Raw genomic sequence first — 25,391 nt, 5'->3', positions numbered from 1 at the left:
TTTTCTGTTTTGTTATGTGGAGTATTTGGAATATTCTGGAGAAAAGGAGAATCGGAAATAGTGGTTCAGCTTCTGCTTTCCAGCTTTCTCTGAGGAGTGGGAACAGCACCAAGTGTTTCGGCTTCTATGTTACTGTCCCTGCTTCAGAACAAACTGAGAGCAGAAGCTGAGCGACAGACACATTAGAGCTAGCTTGTGGAAATTCTTCTGTAGTAAAGGCTTCCTTTTCCTTGTAACATCAAGGCTGCTAAAGGATAAGTCCGTCATTAAGACTCCTAAGACTCAAAACTCTGGCTCTCTAGAGCAGCCTGTTTGATTCCAGTTGCCGCTTGGACCATTTAACAAGCCCTGGGCTAGGTCTTGACTCTGTTGTGCCTCCAGGAGGTGGCCAGTGAAAAGCACCAGCTGAGAGGGATGGAGAAAAGCCTGGAGGGTGCCTGGAGGTTTGGGAGCAGGATGGGTGTGGAAGAGAGCAGAGGCTGGGGAGGTGAGGTGCAGGGCAAGAAGCTCGAGAGGATGAGGAGGAAGAAGGACAGTTTTTGGTGGTGCGACAGAGCACGGGAGGCAGGACTCCGTCACCAGAGCTGTTTAACTGTGTGAAGACCGATGGCAGATCACAATGGGAGTGAGTTTGATGCTCAGCCTCCTGCTCTGCATGGTTGCCTGCAAGGAATTTAGCCTGCCTCCCATCCCTGCTCTGAGAAAAGTGAACCAGGCCAATCCTTACATGCCTGCTGGAGCAGAGACAGGACACGGCAAGGCTCCCGCCTGCCTGGGGAAGTAATCAGAGTGCTGAACTGGAGAGCTGTGCTCTCACATGCAAGGAAATGGAGTGTCCTTGCCTGCTGCTGTTTCCAAAGCCCTTGGCTTGTCTCTGCCACACTTCGTCCTGCTCAGTCAAAGTTGTAATAAAGGCAAAAAGCAAAGAACATGGCAAAGATCTGAAATGACAGGAGTGGGGGAGCAGGTTAGTCCCCCGCTGCAGGGCTGCACTCGCGCCTTGCTGCGGCTGCTTGCTAAAATCTGAGCTGGAAGACTAAAGAACCGCTGTCCTCTGCTCCTGGTTTAATTGGGCGATGGCTGTGCCCCCTCGAGGGGCCGCACGCCAGCTGTCCTGACACCATGGGGGAGGAGGCCCCTGTCAGCTTCCTGGGGTCTGCAGAGAGCTTGCTGAGCAACACCCTCCCCCTCCAGGGCCTGTGGAGCAAAATACCCCCCCACACCCAGTCCTTTAACCTTGCTCATCTGCAGCGGGAGGTTGGCTTTATACCCTGAGACAAGACCCGCTGTACGTGTACCCGCTTTCTGGGTGTGATTGTGACAGCTAGAGGCTGGGGGGGGGTCCAGCCTGAGCCCATTTGTGGTCCCTTCACCCACAGAGCACCCTCCTGGCAAAAAGAGAGCCCGTAAGAGGTGACCCGCTGCCTGCCCTGTCCCTTCCCGTCTGCCCTGTCCCCTCCAGCCCCACTCAGTACCTCAATGCCCAGCACGGCCAAGCTGCAAGTCCCAGGGACAGAGATGTACTTCTGCAGGGTCCTGCCGAAGGTGGAGAAGCAGCCCTGGGGGGAGAGGGATGATGGAGGGGATCCCTTGTGCTCCCCACGGCTGCAGGGAGCTCAGAGGGCGAGATCGGGGGGCGGGGGGAGGGCACCGTGGTGCCAGCTGGGTGAGCTGGGGACTTGGGGAGTCACTGGGCTGCAGAACCACGGGCGGGCAGCGTCCCAGGCTCCTGTCCCCGATGCTCAGGGGCAGAGGGTGCTGCTGCCCCACTGCTACAAGCCTGGGAAGTGCTGGGGAAGCCGGGGACAGGACGGGGACCCGGCAGGGTCATGTCCTACCTGCTCGTGGATGTAGCCGGGGCTCCTCTCCCGGCACTGCTCCCAGCCCAGCAGCTCGCCCGCCTGCAGGAGCCCATCCCGGGTGCAGCATGCCTGCGGCCAGGGTGTCCCTGGGTGCAGCTCCTGGAAGAGGGAGCCATTCCCAAAGTCTTCAGGTCCTAAAACGCCACAACAAGAGAACTGAAATAGAAGGGAAATGCCATCAACACGCTGTCAAAATGGGGGGGACATTGCGTAGGGAGGTGATGGAGGGAGGGGGAACAGCTCAGCATGCAGCTCGGTGTCTGTCTGGGGTGCATGAGCCCCTCGCCTGCGTTCAGGTTCACAGTCAGCAGGTCCTGTGGATGCTCCACACCCCCCCACAGCCCACCAGGAGCCTCCCAGCTGCTCACCGTGACCATGAGCGTGTTCCAGGCAGTAGAGAAGACCTCAGGAGCCTCGTCCCCATGGTAGTTACTCCGCAGCTCAGACAGGAAGAGCTCCGGCTGGATCTGTGGGATGGGTGCCGTCTGTGAGCACTGGGGGACCGGTACCAGGGACAGGGCTGTGGGGGCTGTGCACCCACCCTAACCCCCCCCACCCAGTGCCACACTGGCCAGGGCGCCCTCTCTCTTTGAGGGGATGTGGGGACCCACTCATGGTACCCACCCACACGGTTTCAGGCTTGCATCGGGGTGCTGGTGATGAAGGTGAGGGTGAGAAAGGACATCCCTGCACCAGTCCCAGTCCTCTGGGGGACTCAGAGCCGTGATCCATGGCATGACAGAGGGAGGAGAGGGGCTGGCCATGCCGGGCATGGCGTCAAGGCATGGGGACGGTACCTGTTTCCAGTGCACCAGGAAGAGAACAGCCCCAATGAGCTGCGTGATGAAGACGAGGCTCACGAGGATGAAGAACTGGAAGGCAGTGGGATGAAGGAGTCAGAGACCAGCCCGACCCTGTGGGCAGCTTGCTCCAGCTATTCCTCCCCTCCTCTGGGGCCAGCCCTGCCCATGCCCTGCGCCCCTGAGACCAGGGGACACGGGATGAGTGTGCAGGTCCTCCTGGGGACAGATGCCACATCTCCGAGCACCATGGCTGCAAGGCAGAGGGTTAAAAACAAGCACCAGCTGCCAGGGTCTGGAGATGCCAAAGAAATTGTGGTGTCGTGCTCAGAATGGGGTTTCTAGCCTTCACCATGGAGGGGGGGAAGCTTGGAAATGCCATTCGGGACAAGCCAGCAGCCTCAGAGAGAAGTGACCCCGCTCAGTGGCTTTACAAAATCCTCTGGCCCCTAAATTGAAAGAGTCACAAGGTGGGGACTGGGTTAGGGGGGCTGTTGAGAGCTGACAGGGACAGGATGGGGAACACTGGGCTTCTGGCTCCGCCGGGGACACCCCGCATCCCCCAACACCCTCCATCCCCCGGCTCCTTGCATCCCGCGAGCTCCTGCATCCCACAGCCCCCTGCCCGCCCAGCTTCCCACATCCCGCAGCCACCTTCCCACCCATGTCCCCCCACTCACCACCAGCAGCAGCGGCCGGCTCCGGCGCAGGGCCCCGCAGCACCCCAGGAAGCCCAGCAGCGAGAGGGCGATGCCCACGGCCAGCAGCAGGTAGGCACCCACGCTCAGCACAGGCTTGGCAGCCACGATGTCCTGGAAACCAGCCGGGTCCACGGCCACCCAGACCCCCACGCCCGCCAGGCACGTCCCCCCAGCCTGTGGGATACGTCGCAGTTATGGGGTGCAGGGACCATCCCCAGCCACCCCACGGGGACGGGGGATGCTCTAAACTCTGCTGGGGTCCCCTCCCTTGGACTGGTGTCACCCACCCTCTTGAGCCAGCCGGAGACATCACACCCCGGGGACGGGACCCCTCCACCCCTCCAGCCCGCCGGGCCCAGGCGGACTCACAAACACCAGCACGTTGAAGATGAACATCAGGTACTTCATGCAGCTCAAGACACCCATGGGGACGCCGGAGCGGGGGACACAGCAGCGTTCGTCCCTGCAGAGGGGAGAGCAGAGCCCTGGCCACAGACAGCCCCAACCTCTCCTGGACCACCCGGCTCCAGCGGGACATGGGGCTGCCCCCATCCAGCAAGCAGCCCCCCAAAATCCATCGCCCATCCCCCACCATCTCCTGCTGCACCCCCAAAAAGCCCCAAACCCCATGTCCCCTCCAAACCCCACCACCACTCACCCCGTGGGTGACCCAGGCGCCTCCGACCTGCCCCGGCACTGGCAGCGCCTATTTAATGCCGGGAAGGTTGGAAGATCCCCCCCATCCCCTTCCCGGTTGAGCAGCCCCCGAGAAATCCCTTCCAGCAGCAGGGGCATGAATGATTGATGGGGAACAGGATCTGCCATTGTGCCGGGCGGCGGCGGAGGGCAGAGGGGAGTCTCCGGCCCTGGCTGTCGTTAGCGGAGGTAATTAAACCTCCGGGCAGGGAAAGACGAGCCGGACCCAACAGGCTAAGGGCGACCTTGGCCATCAATTATTGCTGCCGACATTTGCTCTCCGGTGCTGTCGGCAGCTGGGGAAGCCCTCGACGGCCTTCCGTGGGGAGCTGCGTGCGTGCGAGCAGGGTGGTGCCAAGGCGGCTGACGGCCACTGGGGACAGAGGGACAGGGACGGATGGACGGACGGACGACTGGGTCCGTCCTTTCTGGCCTGGGTGCCCCTCAGGACCGCGCTGGCCTGGTCATGGGGCCGCGGCCACTATAAACACAGGCCTAAGGGCGGCGCGGGCGCGGCCCTCGCTCCGCGGGGGTCGGCCCCCCCCTCCCCGCTAAGGCCGCGGGGTGCGGAACCCGCCGGCTCTCCCCGGTCCGGCCGGGCCCGCCCGCCGCCATCACGGGACTCCCGGAGGTGGCGCTCCCGGCGCTGCGCGGCGCCCCGCCCCTAGGGGGCAGCCGAGCGCCCGGCCAGCGAGACGCGCGGCCGGGCTAGAGCGCCTCCCGCCGGCACGTCAGGTGGGCGATTCGCCCAATCGCAGCGCCCGGCAGCCAGCGGGGCGCGGGGCGGGGTGGAGGGAAGAGAGACAGACAGCGGCTGCGGCCAATCAGAAAGCGAGACCCGCGCGGCGCCCTCCATTCCGTCCCGGGGGTGTCGTCGTCGCCGCGCGGGGCGGGGTTTCGCTACCGGAAGCGGCCCGTTCCCTCAGCGTCGTTTCCGGTGCCGCCGCCGCCGCCGCCCAGCGCGGGATGTAGCGGCCGGTGAGTGCGGGCGGGACGGGACGGGGGTGTCCGAGCGCTGCCCCCTTCCCCCTTCCCCCTGCGGGTGGCGGCGGCCTTAGCCCCAGCCCCGCCGGTGCCCCGGGGCGGGGGGCCGGGTCCGCCTGTGCCAGCCCCCGGGGAGGGCCCGGCCTAGGGCGGCCGTCGGTTCCCGGTGACTCTCTTCTTCCTCCCTCCCTCCCCAGCGCGGCGGCACAAGGACGCGGAGGGACCTGCACCGGCTGCCCTCGGCCACCAGGACCGACCCCGCCGCCCCCATGGCGTCCCGCAAAGCCTCCGCCGCCGGGCAGGGCAACGGGCTGGCCGCCGCCGGCCGGGAGAGGGCCCACCTGGAGCTGGCCGAGCTGGGGCCGCTCCTGGAGGAGAAGGGGGACCAAGGAGCCGCCGGTTCGGCCAGTGTAAGACCTTCATCCACCCCTCCCTCCCCGAGCGGGCAGGCGGCGAGCGGGGCCCTGGCTGGGGTGGCTGCCGCGACTGGCTCTGCTCCTCCGTGCTCAGCCTCTCTGCTCCGTCCTTGCGGATTAACCTAGGAATTTGCCCGTTATCCCATTAGTGGCTTGAAGGATGCAAGCCGGCCGGGTGTGTTTTGCAGAGTCCCGAGTCTAGTCGTCGCTTTGTGTCAGTGCAGAGGCTGTGAGATGTTTCGTTACCCGAACGCTGACAGTCTGGCTGGTCCGCGCCCTGAGCTGGCCCAGAAACTTCTCCTGTCGTGCAGGCGTGGATCTGTGATAGCCCTTGTGCAGAGACGTCAGCCGAGATGCGCTGTGTCTGCACGCCAGCGCTGCTGCTTGGAGGGAACGGAGTGTTCTCAGTCACCTAGCTGTTCTGTGGCCCTTGGGGCTGGAAACTACCTTCCCAAACCTGCTAATGGAAAAGGAGAAGAGAGGGAGTTGAGCTGGGACGGGCAGAGTGTTCCCAGCCCGGGAGGGTGCTGGGGCAGCACTGCCTCCGCTCTGTGTTGGGCTGCTAGTAGGGGTGGAGGGCCAGGTTTCCTGGCTGGGCCAAGTGGCTGTTCCAGCCTTGGTTGTAGGGGTGAAAACCCCCCACGGTAATCCCACCATTCAACAAGAATAAATCTGGGATTAGCCTGCCTGAGATGGTTAAGACAGTAGTGTGTTGCATAAGCGGTGGTGACCGGCAGGTGCTGCCTGTCCCCTCGGAAAGGGATGACGCCCCAGGTGCTCTCAGAAGGGACTCGCCACTCTCCACACGCTGTTCCTCCTGTGGGCAGGGATGATTTCCTCCCGGCGTTTCTGCCTCTAGGCTGAAGACCCGCCATGCCCAGCGGCCCGTGAGGAAGAGGAGGAGGTGGTCCGTGTGCTGACTCTGCCTCTGCAGGCTCATCATGCCATGGAGAAGATGGAAGAGTTTGTGTATAAGGTACAGGAGCATGTGGTGATCCCGCAATCCTGATTTTGGAGAATGAGTGAAGCCTGGATGCCCCAAGCCCAGGGCTTGGGGTGGGGGGCAGGGGCTGGGATGCGTCGCTCTTTTCTGGGTAAAGCTCCCAGGGCTCTGTGCGGCTCTGCCGGCAGTCTGCTCTGGCTCTACTCCCAGCAGCATCTCCCAGGAGCAGAGTGGGAAGGGGATGGCAGTGGATCGGAAGTGCTGGTGGGGGGTGGTGGTTGTGCCCAGCCATGCCGGATGAGCAGCGACCCGGGGAGCAGCCCCAGTGTCTCTGCAGTCCTCTAACAGGGACCGGGAGCACCAAGCACCATTGCTGGTTTCACCCAGTGCCTGCACTCATGGTCAGTGTGGTTTGGTAAGCTGTGGCATCGGCTGAGGGCCAGCCCAGTTCTGTTGCCAGCCAGGGCGCTCTCTTCCCTGACCAAAATGGGAGCTCCCCACTGTAGAGAACAGCTGCTTCAGGTGCAGAAGGGTTAAACCTGAGGGCGCGAATCCCCTCTGACTCACTGAGCGTGGGGAGCGCTCTGCAGGATGTGCATGGTTTGAGGGGTCCTACAGGGTGCTGATGTTGCCAACGCTGAACTTCCTCTCCCCAAAGAGCCTTACGGTACCTTGTCAGCCCTGGCTGGGCTTGTTCCGAGTGTGATTTTAGGTTCCCGGGGTGAGCAAACCTGAACCTTTGGGCTGGCTCGACACACTGGGGGCCACCAGCACAGCTTGGTGTGTTGCAGGTGTGGGAAGGGCGCTGGCGCGTGATTCCTTACGATGTGCTGCCTGACTGGCTGAAGGACAACGATTACCTCCTGCATGGCCACAGGCCTCCCATGCCGTCCTTTCGAGCCTGCTTCAAGAGCATCTTCCGAATACACACTGAGACGGGCAACATCTGGACGCACTTGCTAGGTGACTGAGGGGGGTTGGTAGCCCTCGGGCTGAAGGTGGGCTTGGCCCCCATGCACAGGGCGGCCTTTTACGGCCAGGACTTGCTCAGTCCTGGGGTCCTCTCCATGCCCAGAACCCCCCTGTGAGGATTGCGTACCCCTGCCTGATCCTGTGCGTGCAGGCAGCTCTGTCACAAGGTGCCCAAGAGCTCCTGGAGCTCCTTGCATGAAGGGAGACCAGACCACAGCGGGGCCCCAGCACTGGGCTCAGCAACCGTTTGTGGCTTTGCCGACGCTCTGCAAGAGTGGGATGGAGAAATGTGTCCTGGCCAAAACAGGAAAGCCTCAGAGCGCTTTCCTCTGAAACCCAGGGATGGTCAGTGGCTCTTCACCCTGCGCCTGACCATTCCCTTGTCCCCAGCTCCGCTCATCTGCGGTAACAACAGCCTCAGCTAATGGCCTGCTTCCAGGCCAGCCCCAGGTGCGACTGAGCACCTCTGGGTGCACTGCGAGCAGGATATGTCCAGGGCCTGCCTTGCAGAGCACAGTCAGGGCTGTGTTGCTCCTGGCTCTTTGCTGAATTCGTTCACTTTCCTTCAGCCTGACTGCCCATTTGGTGTGTTCCCTGCAGGTTTTGTTTTGTTCCTCTGCCTGGGGATCCTGACCATGCTGCGGCCCAACATGTATTTCATGGCTCCTCTGCAGGAGAAGGTGGTATTCGGCATGTTCTTCCTGGGAGCAGTGCTGTGCCTCAGCTTCTCCTGGCTTTTCCACACTGTCTACTGTCACTCAGAGAAGGTCTCGCGGACTTTTTCGAAGTGAGTCAGCACAAGTGGGGTTGTGTGGTCTCATAGGAGGTTTTGAGTTCTCACAGCGCTTCCTCTTGGAAAGTGCCACATTCCCAAATGTTTTATCCTTGGGGGAAGGGAGCATTCACTGAATCCAGCGTGGAGCTGAGAGGGAACCACAGCTGGGTCCTGGAGGGCTCTGCCCTGTGCCTGAGAATCTTAAGTCTGCCAGCTCAAATGCCTTCAGGTGGATGATAAAGACAGGGACCCTGGGAACCTGCAGCTCCTGAGGGAACAGCCTTTGTGACCCTCGTAGCAGTGAAGGGAGGAGGGGTCTTGGTCTCACTGGGCAGCCATGGGACACCGCAGTTTGGCAGTTTCCAGCTTACTGGATGCTTTCAAACACTCTGATTTGGATCCAGTTTGGACTGAAACCAAATTGAAAGAAAACAAGCAGGATTCCTGGCAAAGTGGAAAGGCTGGGCAGTGGCCAGTGCCTCTCCCCGAGGTTGGTGTGCAGGCTGCTCTTAGAGTTAAGCTCACATCAGCCTTCGTGGCACAGACAGAGCAGTAGCAAGGCTTTCAAATAAGATCTTGCTCACGCAAGTCTGTCAAAGGCATTTACTTGGGTGCTGCTTGCTGGGAAATCCTGCCAATCCCCTTTGTACAAACCCCAGAGATCCTGTGGGATCATGTCTGCAGAACAAACTGTGCTGCTACACCCTCAGCAGAAATGTCCTCGCATACCGGGGAAGGCACTTGCCACGGCTGCCATGCCAGTGGGAGTAACGCAAGCAGCTGTGTTTCAGTGGTGAAATGGTTCCTGGATCGATAGATCAAAAGCACTTTACAGTGGAGGATAATAGTCAAATCCATATGCACAAGGACTCGTGCCCGCCGTGTCCTGTTGTGGTGGTTCAAGTGCATAGCCCTTCTCATCTCCAGCCAGCTCCTGTTCATCCCCTGTGCTCCTGCTGAGCTCTGCTGGGATCCCCAGGAGCCGTGTACGTGCACAGGCCTTCTCCTGTCCCATATTGCATTGATGAGACCGGAGTGCAGCCCTCCTCCCCTCTCTGGACATGCAGCTTCGCCCGTGGGGCCGTAGCTGCCTGTCTGGCCGTGGTGACTCCACTTGGGTGCAGACAGGCTGGAGGGTACTGACACACCGTTACCAAGAGGATGCAATGAGGGGGGTGGATTTGGGAGCTCACCTGTGACTCTCTGTCCTTGCACCCTGACTGCAGGTTGGATTATTCAGGAATTGCACTGCTGATCATGGGGAGCTTTGTCCCGTGGCTCTATTACTCGTTCTACTGCTCCCCGCAGCCAAGACTCATCTACCTCTCCATCGTTTGTGTCTTGGGCATCTCTGCCATCATCGTTGCTCAGTGGGACCGGTTCGCCACCCCCAAGCACAGGCAGACAAGAGCAGGTAGGAGTTCTCCCTCCTCACCCCAAGTCCCCAGCCCCAGGAGGGAGCTCGGGAGGGCTTCAGGGATGGACTTTGCGAAGATCCCGTGGTGGGATGGCTCTTCCCATTTGGGAAGAGCTTTCAGCATCTGCAGAATTCATTACCCCAGAGCACCACACTGCCCTGCAGCAGCTTCTGGCAGGGAGAGGTCTTCCTCCTCTCACTGTGCTGGGGATTTAGATCCTCTGCTGAGCAGGGCCTGAGCTCTGCCTGGCACTCAGCAAGCTTGAGGTTTGGAGCAGACAGCCAGCATTTAAAAATAGCCCTCTAAGTGGTGGCTGGGTGGCCTGGGGCTGTGCTGCGCGAAGCCGCCTTCTCCGGGAAGCGGTTTGGCAGCGTGAACCTGCAGCTCAGGAAGAGGAGGAAGAGGTTCCCTCATCATCTGTCCCCTGCCAGTTACACGCTGGCACGTACCTGCCTTCCTGGAGGCTGCAGGGCGAGGCTGCCTCCAGCCCGCTCCACATGCACACCCCATGTTGCCCCTGCTGCAGCCTCTCCAGATTAAATCTGCCTCACTGAGCACCGCTGAGTGTGGAGAAGCACCTCTGCCCACTGTCACCTCCCAGGGGGTCTCCTGCAGCAAAATGTCTATCGCAGCAGCATCTAGCTACCCTATGAGAGATGATGCTGAGCTGGAGGCCGGGCAGCACCACTGGCGTGTGACCCACAAGATCCCCTCAGAATTGGGCAGGGGACAGCGTGGGACTGTCAGCCCCACCGCTCCCCCACGGCAGCACTGGTGTTGGTGTGCTGGCAGAGGTCCCAGCTGCCAGCTCCTGGAGAGGGCTGCTGTCCTCCCCAGCTGTGAAGCAAGATCCTGCCGCGAGTACAAGCCGCAGCCTCTCTGGGCTGGTGTCTCACTGTGATGCTGTTTGCTCTCTGCCAAACTAATTAGATGCCAGAGCTGAAAATTTCAGCCCTGCTAATTAGCACCTTCCCATTGAGCTTCAAGCAGCTTCACTGAACAAATGACTTTGGCAAAACCTCTCTTTGAAGGGATGGCTGGGGTGGCTGCGTTCCTCGTGCTTGTGAGGCTTCGGTGCGATCCGAAGGGCTAGCACCTTCCAAAAGGGCCGTTCCCGTAGCCAGGAGCGGGAGCTGCCGCAGCCCTGCAGCTGTACAGAGGACGCATGTCTGCATGGCGAGCTCTGCCCAGTGAGCACTGGGGATCAGCAGTGGTTTTGATGAGAATGTAGAGTTGTAGATCCCTCATGTTGTGAAGGATAGATGCCATGGGGGTTGGGTAATCCAGAACCAAGTGAGGAAAAGCTGCTGGTGCCTCAAGGAGCTTCCGTTTGCGCAGGATGAGGGTGTAAGGGGAGCAGGCGGGGAGCAGCAGCACCCTGTCCATGCTGCTCTCCCATTTGCTGATCTCTCCTTTCCACTGCAGGCGTCTTTCTGGGGCTGGGGCTGAGTGGCGTGGTGCCCACCATGCACTTCACCATTGCCGAAGGGTTCGTAAAAGCCACCACCGTTGGCCAGATGGGCTGGTTCTTCCTCATGGCCGTGATGTACATCACGGGTGCGGGGCTGTACGCCGCCCGCATACCCGAGCGCTTCTTCCCGGGCAAGTTTGACATCTGGGTGAGTGTGGGGACGAGGTGGTGAGCAGGGTGCTTCGGGGGGGGCAGCTGTGGGGTTGGGGAGGGGGTGATTGAGGGCAGTGAGCTCTGAGATGAGAAGGTGGCTGGGAGTGTCCTGGTGCACCCCAGTGCACGTGAGGGCAGACAGACCTTGAATGGCTGCTGCGAGCAGGCAGGGCAGGCTAAAGTACAGGGTGGAAAATGCTACCTGGGAGCAACAAGGGGGAAAGAGCAGAGCTCAGAGGACAGTCCTGGGGCAGTGCAGAAGCAGCGAGGAGGTGTTCCCGGTGTTGCTTTTGTCCCCTTTGGTCTGGTCTAAAGGGCTTTTTGGCTTCCCTGCAGTTTCAGTCGCATCAGATCTTTCACGTGCTCGTGGTGGCTGCGGCCTTCGTCCACTTCTACGGGGTGTCGAACCTGCAGGAGTTTCGCTACGGACTCGAAGGGGGGTGCACAGATGACTCTCTCCTCTGAGAGAACCTGATTTTAGTACAAGCTTCCTAAGTGCTTTTTAAACTCTGTCTTTGCTAAAATCAAAGGAAGACTCAAAATGGTTTGGGGTTGTTGGTTTTGTTTTTTGTTTGTTTTTTTTAAGAAAAAAAAAAAAGAAACAGAAAAATTCTTTAGCAAAGTTGTCGACCAAATCCTCACCCCCTTCCCCGCGCACTTCACTGGGGCTGAGGGGAGGTGCTGCGGCCTCACCTCCTCCAGTGTTTTACCTGCACCAGGGTCCTCCGACCTTCCCAGGCATGCTGATTTCTGAAAGCAAAGGGTGCGGGTACCCCGCTCCTGGCACAGCTGAGCACCCCCTTCCTGAGCTCACTGCCGGAACAAGCAGAGTCACGCACTACGAGGCCGAGGGCCAGAGATTTTTGCATATCCCTTGCAGCAGAGCCGCCTTGCTGGGGGCAGCTCTGTGGCCCCCAGTGCTGCTGCCCAGGGCACAGGCACAGATTTATGTAATTTAAGTTTTAATTGTCTTTTTTTGTTTGTTTGTTTGTTTTCCTTGACAAAGTAATGTAAACATAAATGAGAGAATATTTAATATTTAATACTAAGCTTTAAAAAGACTTGCTGCCACCGCAGTGTACTCGGCTCCCTTGCTGTCTGTGGTAGTAAAGGAAGGACAGTGTTTTAGGGGAATGTAGAGCTGCTGTAGCTGATTGAAATAAAAAGGTCAATAGTTCAGTGTCGTGCTGGTGGTGTCTGTCTCGTTTTTTGGGGTGCATGTAGAGAGGAAGCTGCTCGGGGTCTGGGCTGCTTTGGGGGAGAGGGCTCTGAGCACCCCGCAGGAGCATGTCCCCTCAAAGGCTGAGCAGCAGAAGCAGCTGTGAGGGGCAGCAGGATCCCTCCTGCCATGGCAGTGAGTCCGGACAGCCGCAACGGCTGAAATAAAACACAGGAAACTCTTGGGTGTTGTGGCGATGACAGAGGAGGAAACCCTTCCCTGGCTGGGCAATATGCCGCTGGGCAGTGGGGCCTGCTGACTTCCCTCCTGTGATCCGCATGACAAAGGGCTCTCAGCTGGTCAGAAAAGACGCTGCAGCCCGGCTGGTGTCGGGGGAGGGAAGGATGACAGACACCTTAAATCAGAGGCTTCTCAAAGTATGCAAGAGTGACTGTCCAGCACAGACGGTCAAGGGGGATTAGAGGGGAAGAGCTGATCTGAGTAAAGCTCAGCTGAGGCAGCCAAAGCCTGTTCCCTTACAGAGGAGCAAGGGAGGAGGGCCTGGCAGGGCCGCCACAGCCGGTCACCGGTGGCACGTGTCCCAGCTATCCCCTGCAGGTCACTGCTGCAGGGAAGGGTTGTGTGGTGGTCCTTTTTTGAGCTGTTCGGATGTGGCCGAGCTTTGGGACAGTGAAGGCAGGACCTGGATGGAGCCCCCAGGGCATGGAGCAGCAGGTTCCCCTGCTGCAGACCAACCTACAACAGGTCCTGCACAGCCCCATGTCCCACCCTAGCCAGAGTCTGCGCCCAGACAAAGCAGTGGTGGGAAAGGTCACTCAAGTGCTCCAGCCTGCTGCTTAAATAGGGGCAGATGACTCAGCTGAGTCCTCTCCCCTCCCAGCAAACCCCTAAGGACAACTCAGCAGTGCGAGAGCCAGGACAGAGAATGAAATCCTCAAGCTGCACGCAGATTTGAACAACGGCCGAGTGCTCTAATCCTACATAAAGAGTATGGGAAAACATCTAGCGATTAACACACAGATTTGGATACACAGGGGAGGCTCCACAGAGGATGAGAGCTGAGCGTAGTTCTCTCTCAAAGACCAGAGACTCACCCACTCCGCGGCTGGGGAGCACTGGCTGAGTGACACAAATCCAGAAAATTGTCTTTCACATTTGCCCAAGGAACCAGGTAAGCAGCAAAGCAAGACTTGCCTTCATGCACACACACAGTGCTTTTGTGCTTAGGGTTTGAAAATTACACACCAGCAGCAACTATATGAAACAGTAAGGTACCAGAGACAGAAGCCCCAGCAGTCCTGGAGCCGTTCTAGGACAGGCCAGGGTGTTGAAACAGGAAAATGTCACTTTTACAGGGTGACAGGACATAGGAGATGGTCAGGATCCCGCACGTGCACGCATGCTTCGTACAATCCTAATTCACCCATTTGTGAATGGTCTCATTACTGTGACTGTTTCAGTGTTATTTTCATCCTCTCTTCCTACTACATGGGTCTGACTTAGTTTCCTGACTGAGTGCAGAGATCGAGCTCCTTCCCAGGCAGAAGAAAAGGCATGAAGCGGCTCAGATAATATTACTCAAGTCTTTTTGAATACAGATGTTCTATCAGGAACTGCCAGCAAGCAATAGTATTAACTAACAACAGAAAACATCACTGGATATGATTTTTTAACTGCTGACAAGAGGGAACATGCCTCCACAACTGGAGTTTAAGAACAAAAACATGGAGCAGATGTTTCAAATCGTGTTTAGGACTGGATCTGAGGTGAAAAGGCAAAAGGCTGTGCTGGCAGCAGGCATGCAGATGCAATGCTTCACCCTCCAGCCCCACAGGCCTACATGTTTTCTGTTGGGGACTCCTACGCACATCTCACTGCACTGTTCTAGGAGGGGAAGCTGTCTGTGGTGTTCCCCTGCTGCGAAAGCCACAGCAAGCAGCAGCAGAGGTGAAGAATTAGTTTGCTGCCACCTCCTCCTAAAACGGGCTCAAAGCCTTGTGGGTTTAGAGGAAGGCAGAGGTATGCTGCAGCCTGCGGATCCACAGAAGGCAGATTCTGCTTTAGCCGAAGAACTTAGGCTGCACTTAGGCAGTAGCATAGAAAACAAAGAACAGCAGTGAAACATATATTTTGCTGGAAGTAATTTTCACTGGCTTGCACATTCTCCCAGTAATATTCACTTTAGGAGTGGAAAACTGTGTGGAGATGAACTCTTTTCCTTAAGCTGAAATATGTGTAGCAACCTAAGTCCGATGGGGAAGAGGCTAAATTCCAGCTGTGTTCACTGTGGATGGTCAATGCCACATCCCAGGGAAGACTCCAAAGACTTTCACTTCAGTCCATGTCCAAAGGACGACAAGACTCCATTTGGTCCTTGTCTTAAATCTCCATGTATTCTATCATGTATTAACATTACAGCAATGGAATCTATCATGAATAAATAGATTTGTCATCTTCTAAAAGTTCTCCTGTGCAGCTTTACACTGACAAGTGCTGAAGGTCCTCTTGGCATGGTTTGTGTAAGAGACTACCACTGGTGTAAAGACATACCGCATCTTGGTCCTCCAGCATTTTAAATTACAGCTCAGGTACAACGTGAACTAGGAGAATGAGGATAATCACTGGTATTGTCTGTAGTCACCAAACGGAGAGGGCTGCAACTGGGAGGGGTCATCTGAAAACTGAGGGCCTGTGAACAAGGCAAGAGAAAAAAGGCAAATAATAATTACTAAAAGACAAGAGATTCTTGTCACTAACAGCGCAAAACACATTCACAGCGTTTTTGTTTGTATAAATCCCTCTTAAAATTAAGCCAATAACAAGACTTTACATTTGATTTTTTTTCATTCAAAAAAAGTTCAAGAGCTTTACACGTTGACAAGAGCCTCAGCCCAATAAGGACCATATTTTTATCTCTTTTACTAACAGGGAAATGAATCAGAGCAGTGAGAGGGAAGGAAATATTTTCAGTCACCTAAAGGAGCTGGAAACCTATGCCTTATTGCCCTTCAGTTGAACTTAGCCACTCTGTAAAGGTTTACCCACGGTAACTTGCCTGACAATAAAGCAAGCCAGTGAAATGGAACAAGTCATTGTGGAGTCAGCTTCCCAACTCCTCTTACTGACGTTCTGCTGGCGGGAAGCAATACATTTACTGTATGCCAATTCTAGAGAGAATAAACTGTAACAGACAGATGATACCCTTTCTCTAAAGCAGATTAATTTTAAAATGTCTTTGGATTAAGAACAGAAATTGTTATAATTTAGATTGAACAAAGAACATCCGTGAACAAACCTGAGAGAGGAAGCCTCTCAGGAATTAGTGGCTTGCTACTAATCCTTTCAACACTCGTGCTCTTGTCTGTATTCCACCCAAAATAAGGTGGGGCGATAGAGGTATTTTTGCACAGGCAGGTATTTACACAAGTGGTTACCGAGTCGGCTAACTGACACCTCAGCTTGCGTTTTACTTAGAAAAAAACCCAAAGGGATGTAGTTTTTGAAGCAGTTTAGAAAAATAACACCACCACCACCCCTCTTGGAAATCTTTTATCTGTATCTGCCTGCTGATCTTTATCACCTCATTTAAACCAGGGTTACCCACACATTTGCACACAGACCATAGCTAGCCTGCCGGCATCATCCCTCTTGCCCAAAACTTGCTGCTTGCTGTTCCCCCAAACCGGTTGTGTCACCCACCACTGATTCAAATACTGCTGCCACCACCTGACAGGTTGTGTGGTTGCATCAGGGGACCGGGCAGAAGACAGGGACAGCGGGACATCCCTGCTTTCAGCCATGCAGTCTCCAGTCACCCAGTGGGAAGGAGCTGATGATGCTCTTGTGTCAGCAGCAACTGTGCAGCTCCTCCCTGACTTTCTGCAGCCTTACAAGCTGGCAACTGGCAGAGTAGATTTACTCTGTGATAAGACCGATGACTGGAAGAGGTACATTAGTAAAGACTGCACTATAAAAGCCTTGCGATACCATAGTCTGATGGCTCCTTACCGTTTGAAAACTGTGTGGAGGCAAATCTTGTTAACAGAATACCAGCTCCTTCAATTAAAGCTAGGAGAATTCCTCCCATCGCAGCAGATCCGACCATGGCAACAGGTCCATCTAAAAATAAAAAGCACAAAACAACACTTTTTACTTCTTTGATGCATTACTTTGCATATTATAGCTCTCTTTCTTTAGTTATAATCTCTCCTATAAGCAGACTCAGAAGCAGTAATTTTGCATCCATTAAGCCTCATTAGCATCACCAATAAAAGGATAATTACTGGGCAACTCCCCCCCCTCTTCCTCAAGGAAACAAAGGAAGACCGGTAATGTCTGAGAACATAATTATTACTTTCATCAGCACAGGACAAAAGTTTCAGATTATCTTTCAATTTCTCTGAGAAAGTAAATTCCAGTTTGGGTATCACAGACTGTTGCTTCACTGTAACAATAAGAACTATACATTTAGAATACAGAAGTTTTTCAATTCCATTTTCCTCAGTTTCTTACTTCTTGCAGCTAATATGGCTCCAGTCAGGGCTCCGCTTGTGATTGAATTCCAGGGATCTTCTTTCCCTCTCATTCTGACCATACTGCAGTCAATCATGGAGAAGAGACCTCCCCAGACAGCAAAGCTACCTGTTAAAAAATAAACAAAAAACAGTTTAGAGAAAGCAGACAAGCCAGCCATGCTGCACCCATATAATCATGAGATGGTCTAGTATGAGTGTGCTTGCTTTCAGACATGGAAGTATACTCAAACCCACAAAGAACCAAACATAGCTTAAAATCAATACTGTGAAAAATTCTCAACTTGCCAGGTGACCACACATATTGCACATGCATGTACATACACATACATTCTATATATACTAATCTCACTAATCTATATTTAATGACAGGAAGCTTATCAAACAGTAATTATAATGGAACTTCCATTCTAATAAAGCCAGATTAGCTCAGGGAACTTTCAGATTTTTCACTTGTTAAACACATTTCCTCATAGAGAATGATGCAGAGTAATTTCGCACCTTATCCTAATCCTGCTTCTGGCATCTCAGAAGATCGGTGCTGGTCAGTATTATATGGCAGATGCAAAGAGACTGCGACAGTCTTCAGAATGCAAATTCTGAAGTTTTTTAACAATAATGTGTATTATAAATTAAAAGAAATATTGATCTCCAGACTCATTTTGGGAAAACTATTATTTAGAGTAAGTTCAGCCCTCCTTAATTTGAGGTGTCTTAACACCTTATACCAACTTAATAAAAAACAGGAGGTGGGATACCTCTCTGCACAGCCACTACAGGCTGCAGCCATAAAGCCTTTTCAGTCTGTGGCACCGATTTCTTTAAGTAGTTCTGCTGCAGTTGATGTTCCCGTGCTCAACACCACCCTCCCATTTTCTCCTTCTGTAATGCATTAATTCAATTTGCCTGTCAGAATGGCATAATGGCACAGCACAGTGCGTGACCACAGTGTGACCTTTAAGAGGTCACCACGTCATTTTGACTCAAGCTGCAGTTTTGTGATTTTTAGACTTTTACGTACACTTAGAAATGACTGAAATTTACCTAGCTGACCTCAGGGGAACAGTCTGAAATCTTACCCAAACCCACCCATCCACTTCATTGTTTCTCCAAGCTTGATTATTTCTTTTCATGAGTCAGTTTTGCTTATTTTAAAACCCTGGGCACAAAGCACAGGCCCCCAGACAGCTCTGCACAGAGCTGGTTAAAGTATGACAAAATTATTAACCCTGGCTTATCACTCCATGAACACAAGCACGCTTCCTCCACACCTAAACTAATTCTGGATGCACCAGAACTGTATTTACTCATTGCTTGGACCCTGCTGCAACACAGCTGGCCCACAGCACAGGTGTCACTGCACTCGTACCACGTTATATTCCCAAACTCAGTTATCTACCAACAGCCAACTGACTGCAACAACAATACAAAATTAATTACCTCCCAGTTGTGGAGCTCTTGTTTTAATAGCTGTCAAACTTCCCCGCAGCCGGTGGTTTACACCCTACAATAAAAGAGAAACAGTTAAAATAAGAGTGAAGTCTTACAGCCAATCTGACTGTACATAGCAAAAACTTGCCACAGGCCCAACATATTTCTAAGCTCCCTCAACAGCTGTGATCAGGAGCTGACAGAAACTGCATTTTACACATACTTTAGTATTTATTACTCCCTTATAATAGACCTGTCAGCTACAGAAATGAATTACAGCCATCAGGCATTAAACAATTTGAGTTCAAAGTTTGTTTTGAGTGGCCTAGCGGGGATTGAGACATTTAAAGGAACACTTTTAGCAAGATAAGCATATTTATTTTGCACATGTATCATTTCTTTGTTCCTATCTGATGCCTGGTCACTTGACACAGTTTGCACACAGGATACCAGTGGAGCAAACAGCAGCATCAGGTGCAGGTAACCGCAGGGAGCAGACTCTGTCCATGGAGAACAGGGAAATCTACCCAGAGGAAGACTGCCACAGTGCCGCATTAGAGGAAAACTGCATGCTGTTATATTACAATTCCATCAGTAGTCTATCTATTCTAGTACAACCACCTCAAACCTGTCGCAGATGCCCACAGACCAGGAGCACTGTGCTCGGCTGGCAGTAGCAATCTCATTAGCTGTCCCACATTTAGTCATTCCTGCTGGTCAGGTGGAGTATTTAGGCCTTGTCTCATCAGGTCAGTCTCTGTAGCTAAGAGAAGCAAGCAATTCAGCTTCTAAGTGTAGTGCTGAGCCTTCCAGAGCCTAACACTAAGCATGTCATCCAGGAGCCCACAGAAGTATGACTAGATATTTTCCTACACTTTAAGAAGATTTAAAGAACATACACCCAAGTTATATTTTCAATAAAAGCACTCAGAAGTGTGGACAATAAGTCTTAAGCAAAATTAAGCACGTAGTTAAGCATATAATCCTTTTCAAGTTAAGTGTCTGCAGGATCTGACTAGTTTGGAAATGGTTATTTACAAAACTTACCTCAAACTGATGGCTTATTAAGAAATTTTAGGCAAATTGCCACATAGTAACACCAAAATACACTCAAAAAAAACCCCTTTTATATGGAGCCAGAGAAATGTTTTAAAGTAAAGTAGAAATTGGATCTTATTTTATCAAATGTCTCTACAACAGGTTTATAGTCAAAATTTTGCAGTAGAAATCCTGAAAGTGAAAAGTGACTTGCATCAGCTAAACTTCAACTTTCATGTTTACGCACACGTCTGCATTTAAACAAAACCTGACTATCAAAAAAATTCAGCTAATAAAAAACGTTAATAATTAAAAAAGAGATTAATTAGAGAAAATAATACCCCCTAATATAAATCTGAAGGAGAAAAAGATTCTTCCTTTGAGTCTTTCCATTTCTTAAAAGAAAGGGAGAGGGGGTAGGCCAGAAGAGGAAGAACAGCCCAGGCTTCACACCTTTACGTGCAGACAGAACCAAAGGCTGATCAGATCAGCTGAGACAGTTATATTCTGCTGCACCCTCCACTTCCCCATCCTGAGGGAGTTGTCCCTCAGTGAGGGAGGGCAGCCGGCTGCCAGCATTCCACTGCTGCCATCAGATCAAACAGTGGGAAGCAGAACTTTCACCCAGAAAGATGAAGGACTCATGTGGATCCTGAGCCATTCACCAGATGTACCCTCCTGGTTTGGATTAATGACATGCAGGCCATTAACCAGCCCCACTCACTGCACAGGGATTTCTTCTCCTTTACCTTCGGCTGGCCAGATTAACTGTTGATGGCCAGAGAAAGGAGGACCGCACTTTGAATGCATTCTCAAATGACTTTACTTACCACTGGGGAATTTCTGAACCCCTTGATAGCTTGGAAAATGCCACCTCCTATGGCTCCCATCGTGAAAGCACCTCCGCAGTCATCTACTATCCTCCAGGGACTATAAAGAAAAACAAAGATGAAAATACTAAATTCCATCATGTTCAACTGTAATGGATCCACCACTCATGCCCTGAGTGCATTCACATTGGAAATTCACCATCAAAACATGTGTCACAGTATCCAAAACTGGCATGAAGATCAAGCCTGCCAGCTGTATTGTCTCACATCCAGCTTGCTGCACAGACATCAACAAAACAGACACACAAGTAATATTACAGCAAAACAACTTCAACCTTTGCCGACAGTCTACCAACCCGTCTCCCTAGAGTGGTAAGCATCAAATTATACAGAAGAATTGCCTGAACTCCTCACACAAGGCAGAGAAATGTATTTCCATCATGGAAAACTTCTGCAGAATTCCAGCTCTGTCCTACTTCTGTAGCGTAAATAGCTTTAAATTTACTGTTCTCATTCTTGTCTTGACCTACAGAAAACTTAGGTGGCAAATTCCATGAGACTCATTTCACAGCTGGCACAAAACACCACTTTCCTGAATTACTCATGCTTTTCATTAGTTCTGATTATTGAAATGAGAGACTTCAAAGTCATCTTTTGTTAAACTGGAAAGATTTTTCCTGATGCATCCAGGATCTTTGAAGTTCATTCAAACAAAACACAGATCTAGTCAGAGGTCCAGAAGGCCACGATTCCTGCCTCCAACAATACAGCACATCGAATGTTTCCGACCAGCGAGCAAAGCTTTGCAACAGAAAGAGCACCTTCCTCGCAGCAAACACTTTCAACACCAGTGAGATAAGCTTTAATTTGGGGTTCAGAACTGCTGCCAAGCACTAGAGCCTTGTAACTCTCTGCCACTAAACTGAACTCCTAAACCAGGTGAGCACTAACCTGCTATTAACCTCTGTTGCCACTGCTCCTCATTTCAAACCATAAAATAACAAAGTTATTTTCGTTCTTTCATCTTATACCAAAATCTTACAGCTGAAGCCAAGCTTCAGATGATTATAGCTCCTGCACTGGTAATAATCACCAAACCTAGCAAAAAACAGACTACAGCAACATGCAGGGTCACAAAACTGAACACTATGGCAAGCTCAGTGTTCACATTAGCAAATCACAGATATGAGCATCGATGTGCATTTCTGATTTCACTCTGAATTTCACGTTTCTGTTCTTGAGGACTCCCTACAGCATCCAGCTCCTGCACTTGAGAATACATCTTCATTGATCTGTTTTGAATCTGCCACTTTTCTACTTCACAGAATATGCTAATGCTCTTCTGCTGTAAGGAGTGAAAAACATCATCGCTCTTCCCCAGACCCCTCGCTGTATCACATATTTTGTCATGAGGTGGTGTTTTTTTTCCTTCCTGAAAAAAAAACATCTAAAATTTGTAGTCTGTCCTCCTACATGTTCTCCCAGGCTTCTCACTTTCATGACCTACTTCTGAATCTCTCCCTACCTCCGCAGACGCTTTAATGAGAGAGCGCAGCCAGCTCTGCACACCTTCTAACCAAAGGTAAATTGTTGTTTGCACACATGGCATTGTTCGCTTTCTTTGCTTTTGCATCTTGGCATCGCCTGGTTGTTCCAAACACACCAGAACCCCACCCAAATGTCACCACCGATCTTCCCCAGTGACAGCGACATCCAGGTCCCAAACCCACACTGATTCAGAAAACAGTGGGAGGATTGTACATTATCCCACCACGCATCACCCTTCTTTTTTACTGCCCTACCTGTAACATGCTTTCATCTCATACTCCTTACAAATCCCCTCTAGCTTTGACTAAATTAAATAATTTAGCCCTACTTCACATTTTATTTTCCTTCCCCTATTTCCTACATTTAATGATCAGGAAAAGGTTACAGGCACACTGTTGTCAGAGATGCCAAGATGAAAAGCGACTAAGTCTTTCTTCTCAGGGCTTTTTTTGTTGTTTTGTTCTTCTCCACATCTCCTGTCCAGATTTTGATCTACTCTGTTATGAATAAAACATCTCATCACAACTCTCTTCCTTCGTTAACTTGCTAACAATGATCTTGTTAAAAGGCTTTCTAGAAATCTAAATAGATTATGTAAAGTGGTCTTCCTTTACCCACAAGGTCAAAGAATTCCAATTTAGCAAATCATGACTGTTCTTTACAGAAGCTTCGTTAATTAGACCCCAATCACAGAATGCTTTCCTAGATTTTTTTTCATCTTTAACCCTGCTTCAGATGTCAAGCTCATTAGCTGTTACCTTTGGGGTTCTTAATTTTCCTTTTAAACCACCCTCTAAGCCACTGCAGAAGCAGCTTTTAAATGAGAAAACGTCTTTGATACCAGCACAGCCATTTCATATGTCAGCTCCTTTGAACTCCCGAATAGACACCGTGTGCATCTGAAAGCCGACACAAAACACCCCACAGTGCCTGGCAGTGCTTGACCTCAGCAGAGGAAAGAATCAGAAGAGAATAAAAGAGATTATTCCATTATTAATTTGGCATTTACCTACGAGCTTAATGTTACTGTTAATTGTTTCCCTGACTTTAAGGGGAGCCCTCACACTAGGGAAATGAGGTGCTCACTGCTACATGCAAGATAAGGTCAGATCCCTACTCCCGATAGCAACCAAGATCGCTTAGGGATATGGAGAGCAGAGGCCAGGACTTCAGGGCAGCAACGTACCGGCTCAACTGACAGGAGAGGCTGAAGATACCCCACAATTCAGATACATACACAGAGGGAGCTGTGGTGCCTTACAGCACTGTTTGGCTTGATAAAAAGAGGAGAGGGTGGCAGGGCCAGCAAGGCGAGGAAAGCTGGCGGGCGCCAGGCCAGCTCTGCCTGCCCATTAGCCAAGACCCTCGCTTAGAGGTGAATCGTCCGCCTCCAAGCTCCATGGCTGCCCGCAGCTCTCCTAACGGCCGATGAACCACGAGAGTCAGAGGCCACTGCATTTTAAATAAACAAAGCTGCCTTTTCTCAGCGCCAGCCTGACACCAGCTTTCCTGCAGAAGGAGCAGCACTTCATCCTCGTTGCCGAACCATCGTGACATACCAGCCTGAACAGCCTGACCTCTGCCTCCCCCGTCAGCCGTTCCGGCCGCTCCCAGCACATATGAGACTACACAACGATCCATGATCCACGCTTCTAACAAAGATGACTGCGATGGAAATTACAGCAAGGTTCTACAGTGTCACCTTCCAGTGAGGTCACACCGCTCCCAGAAACAGTGGTTCCCAGGGGGCTGAACCCCCCTGCCCCACGTTGCTGGGGGGGGGGGGGGGAAGGGAGGGGAGAGAGATAAGGGGGTAACCAGCAGCAAAATGGGACAAAACAGTGTGGGGCCCCCAACAGCCCCCCTACTGCTTAGCAGCAAAACGTCCCTATTGCATGACCCTGCTGAAGGGAGAATGAGATTACCTGGAGCCCACAGCAATCAATAAATAAATACAATTTATTTTGCTACTGTCCCAAACTTTGTGGTGTAGAAAGATGGAGCTGATGTTTATGGAGAAACTTAAAACGTGGCAGCAGAGCAACCTGCAAAGCTTCTGGAAAAGCCTCGCAAACAGTCACCGGTCTCTATTTGCAGAGGCGGGCAGCACACTGCATACTTAATCCTGTGCCTAGGCTTTCATTTAAATGGTTTGTTACTACAAATAAAACCTTTAAGTTGCAACCAGCGAGGCTGCGACGGTTTACAGACACACTGCCGAAACACGACGTGGTTCAGATGCTGCCAGTTCGGCGGTAAGGCTGCCTGCGCGGCCCGGCCGGTGAGCTCCCGCCTCACGGAACCGGGGGAAGGAAGGAGACGGGCAGAGTCACCGGGCGCTGGGGACGGCCCTGAGGGGGCGAACCGCCGCCCCACCAGGGAGCCTCTGCCCAGGGGCTGCAGTCCACAGAGGCCCAGGCCCGGCGCAGGCCTCAGGGCCTAGCCGTCACGCCGGTACCTTCCCCGCCCCCGCCTCAAGGAGGCCCCGCCGAGCTCGGTAACCGGCGACGCTCTGGCTACCCAGGCCCCAAGTCACCGGCAGCCCCGGCCGGGCCTGCGCGGCCGCTGCCCTCAGCCCGGCCTCCCCCTCAGAGGGGCCCGGCCTCCCCCTCAGAGGGGCCCCACCAAGGTCAACCCACCCCCCCCCCCCCCCCCCGGGGAGCGGCCCCGGGGAGCGCCCCGCCCCGCCCGGCCCGGCCCGGCCCGGCCCGCTCCCGCTTCCTTCCCTCCCTCCCTCCCACCCACCCCTCCGCCGCCGGAGCCCAGGGCTGCCGCGCGCGCGGGCCGCTCACCAGGGCTCACGCGCGTACTCCTCCATCTTCTCAGGCGCCACCGCCTTCGCCCGCCTTCCCCCCCCCCGCGCGATTGGCTCGCCGCCCCCTGGCGCCGGCCAATGGGGACGGAGGGCGGGACTAGGCGGTGGGGAGGGAGGCGTGCGCGGAGCTGCCTGCGCGTGCGCCGAGCTGCCTGCGCGTGCGCCGTGACTCCTTCGCCCCGCCGCGCCAGGGGCTGAGTGGCCGCCGTTCCGCGGGGCGGCCGTCCCGGGGCAGGGCCCGCCTCGTCTGCTGGGCCCGGCGGCCCCGCTCCTGCCGTCCTCGGGCGCTGCGGTGGGCGCCTGTCCCTGGGCAGCGGGAGAGGGCGCTTCGAGGGGGCCCTCTGAGGGCTGGCTGTGGGTGCCCCGTGGGTGCGGGTCGGGGGGCTAAGGAGAGACTCCGGTGCAGAAAAAAAGCATGTAACGCCTCTGTTAGGGCTAGGCCCGCGTCACGGCACTCTGACAAAGGCCTGAAAGAAAAAGCGGCTTTTATTTAGCCCTCGGATAAGTAGCGCCTGTGGTAAAAGCGTGAGCAAATCTGAGGGGCAGGCAGGGTTCGGCTCTGCCCATCCTTGAGACTTCAGGCAACTGATCTGTCTGTAAATGCATCCCAACAGAAAATGCTGGGAGCGCCCTGGCCGTGGAAGCGGAGGAGAACCCGGCTGAACCGGAGGAGGACGCCTGCCCTGTGACGGAGGCGTCGGTGCAGGGCAACATGCCCATGCTGAGGGCATCCATCCCACCGGAGCTGCCGAGACACTCGGGAGCAGGGCCCACCTCGCTCCTGATGCTGCTGAGTCAGCTGGGCTGACCTTGAGGTGTCCCTGGC

At 53.7% G+C, this 25,391-nt stretch overlaps 3 protein-coding genes across 5 annotated transcripts; 1 reads left to right on the top strand and 2 right to left on the bottom strand.

Moving 5' to 3' along the window:
• Positions 1–82: 82 nt before the first annotated feature.
• LOC115335185 (tetraspanin-18-like) lies at positions 83–5,802 on the bottom strand. 3 transcript variants are annotated; one of them, XM_030000534.1, is made up of 8 exons: positions 5,706–5,802; positions 3,733–3,826; positions 3,343–3,537; positions 2,660–2,734; positions 2,231–2,329; positions 1,839–1,996; positions 1,476–1,559; positions 83–941 (listed from the first exon to the last, which is right to left on the bottom strand). In XM_030000534.1, the coding sequence occupies exons 2-8, from the start codon at positions 3,787–3,789 to the stop codon at positions 785–787; spliced, it is 825 nt and encodes a 274-aa protein (XP_029856394.1). In that variant the 5' UTR covers positions 3,790–3,826; positions 5,706–5,802; the 3' UTR covers positions 83–784. The 3 variants fall into 3 exon arrangements, with proteins under 3 accessions (XP_029856394.1, XP_029856392.1, XP_029856393.1); XM_030000532.1 differs by lacking the exon at positions 5,706–5,802 and adding an exon at positions 4,022–4,803; XM_030000533.1 differs by lacking the exon at positions 5,706–5,802 and adding an exon at positions 4,022–4,803 and having other exon boundaries at positions 781–941; positions 1,839–2,018.
• ADIPOR1 (adiponectin receptor 1) lies at positions 4,921–12,368 on the top strand. Its single transcript, XM_030000530.2, has 8 exons — positions 4,921–5,037; positions 5,241–5,453; positions 6,319–6,435; positions 7,194–7,365; positions 7,975–8,161; positions 9,376–9,563; positions 10,993–11,186; positions 11,528–12,368. Exons 2-8 carry the CDS (start codon positions 5,313–5,315, stop codon positions 11,654–11,656), a joined length of 1,128 nt encoding a protein of 375 aa, XP_029856390.1. The 5' UTR covers positions 4,921–5,037; positions 5,241–5,312; the 3' UTR covers positions 11,657–12,368.
• Positions 12,369–13,561: 1,193 nt separating this feature from the next.
• TIMM17A (translocase of inner mitochondrial membrane 17A) lies at positions 13,562–24,660 on the bottom strand. The gene is made up of 6 exons (XM_030000551.1): positions 24,543–24,660; positions 20,203–20,302; positions 18,344–18,407; positions 16,884–17,012; positions 16,380–16,490; positions 13,562–15,060 (listed from the first exon to the last, which is right to left on the bottom strand). Exons 1-6 carry the CDS (start codon positions 24,566–24,568, stop codon positions 14,990–14,992), a joined length of 501 nt encoding a protein of 166 aa, XP_029856411.1. The 5' UTR covers positions 24,569–24,660; the 3' UTR covers positions 13,562–14,989.
• Positions 24,661–25,391: the final 731 nt, after the last annotated feature.

This window comes from Aquila chrysaetos, chromosome 24 (assembly GCF_900496995.4).
Source record: "Aquila chrysaetos chrysaetos chromosome 24, bAquChr1.4, whole genome shotgun sequence".
Classification (NCBI taxonomy): Eukaryota; Metazoa; Chordata; class Aves; order Accipitriformes; family Accipitridae; genus Aquila; species Aquila chrysaetos.
This window is presented reverse-complemented; position numbering and strand designations above follow the sequence as displayed.

Coding starts and splice junctions, on each gene's coding strand:
- LOC115335185 (XM_030000532.1), bottom strand. CDS start 4,188: ATGGCAGATCCTGTTCCCCATCAATCATTCATGCCCCTGCTGCTGGAA. Junction 1,997..2,230: donor GGAACACGCTCATGGTCACG/GTGAGCAGCTGG, acceptor GTGGCGTTTTAG/GACCTGAAGACTTTGGGAAT. Junction 942..1,475: donor TGGCCGTGCTGGGCATTGAG/GTACTGAGTGGG, acceptor CTGTCATTTCAG/ATCTTTGCCATGTTCTTTGC.
- ADIPOR1 (XM_030000530.2), top strand. CDS start 5,313: ATGGCGTCCCGCAAAGCCTCCGCCGCCGGGCAGGGCAACGGGCTGGCC. Junction 7,366..7,974: donor CATCTGGACGCACTTGCTAG/GTGACTGAGGGG, acceptor TGTTCCCTGCAG/GTTTTGTTTTGTTCCTCTGC. Junction 8,162..9,375: donor GTCTCGCGGACTTTTTCGAA/GTGAGTCAGCAC, acceptor CCCTGACTGCAG/GTTGGATTATTCAGGAATTG.
- TIMM17A (XM_030000551.1), bottom strand. CDS start 24,568: ATGGAGGAGTACGCGCGTGAGCCCTG. Junction 20,303..24,542: donor GAGTACGCGCGTGAGCCCTG/GTGAGCGGCCCG, acceptor TTTTCTTTATAG/TCCCTGGAGGATAGTAGATG. Junction 17,013..18,343: donor AAGAGCTCCACAACTGGGAG/GTAATTAATTTT, acceptor ATTTTTTAACAG/GTAGCTTTGCTGTCTGGGGA.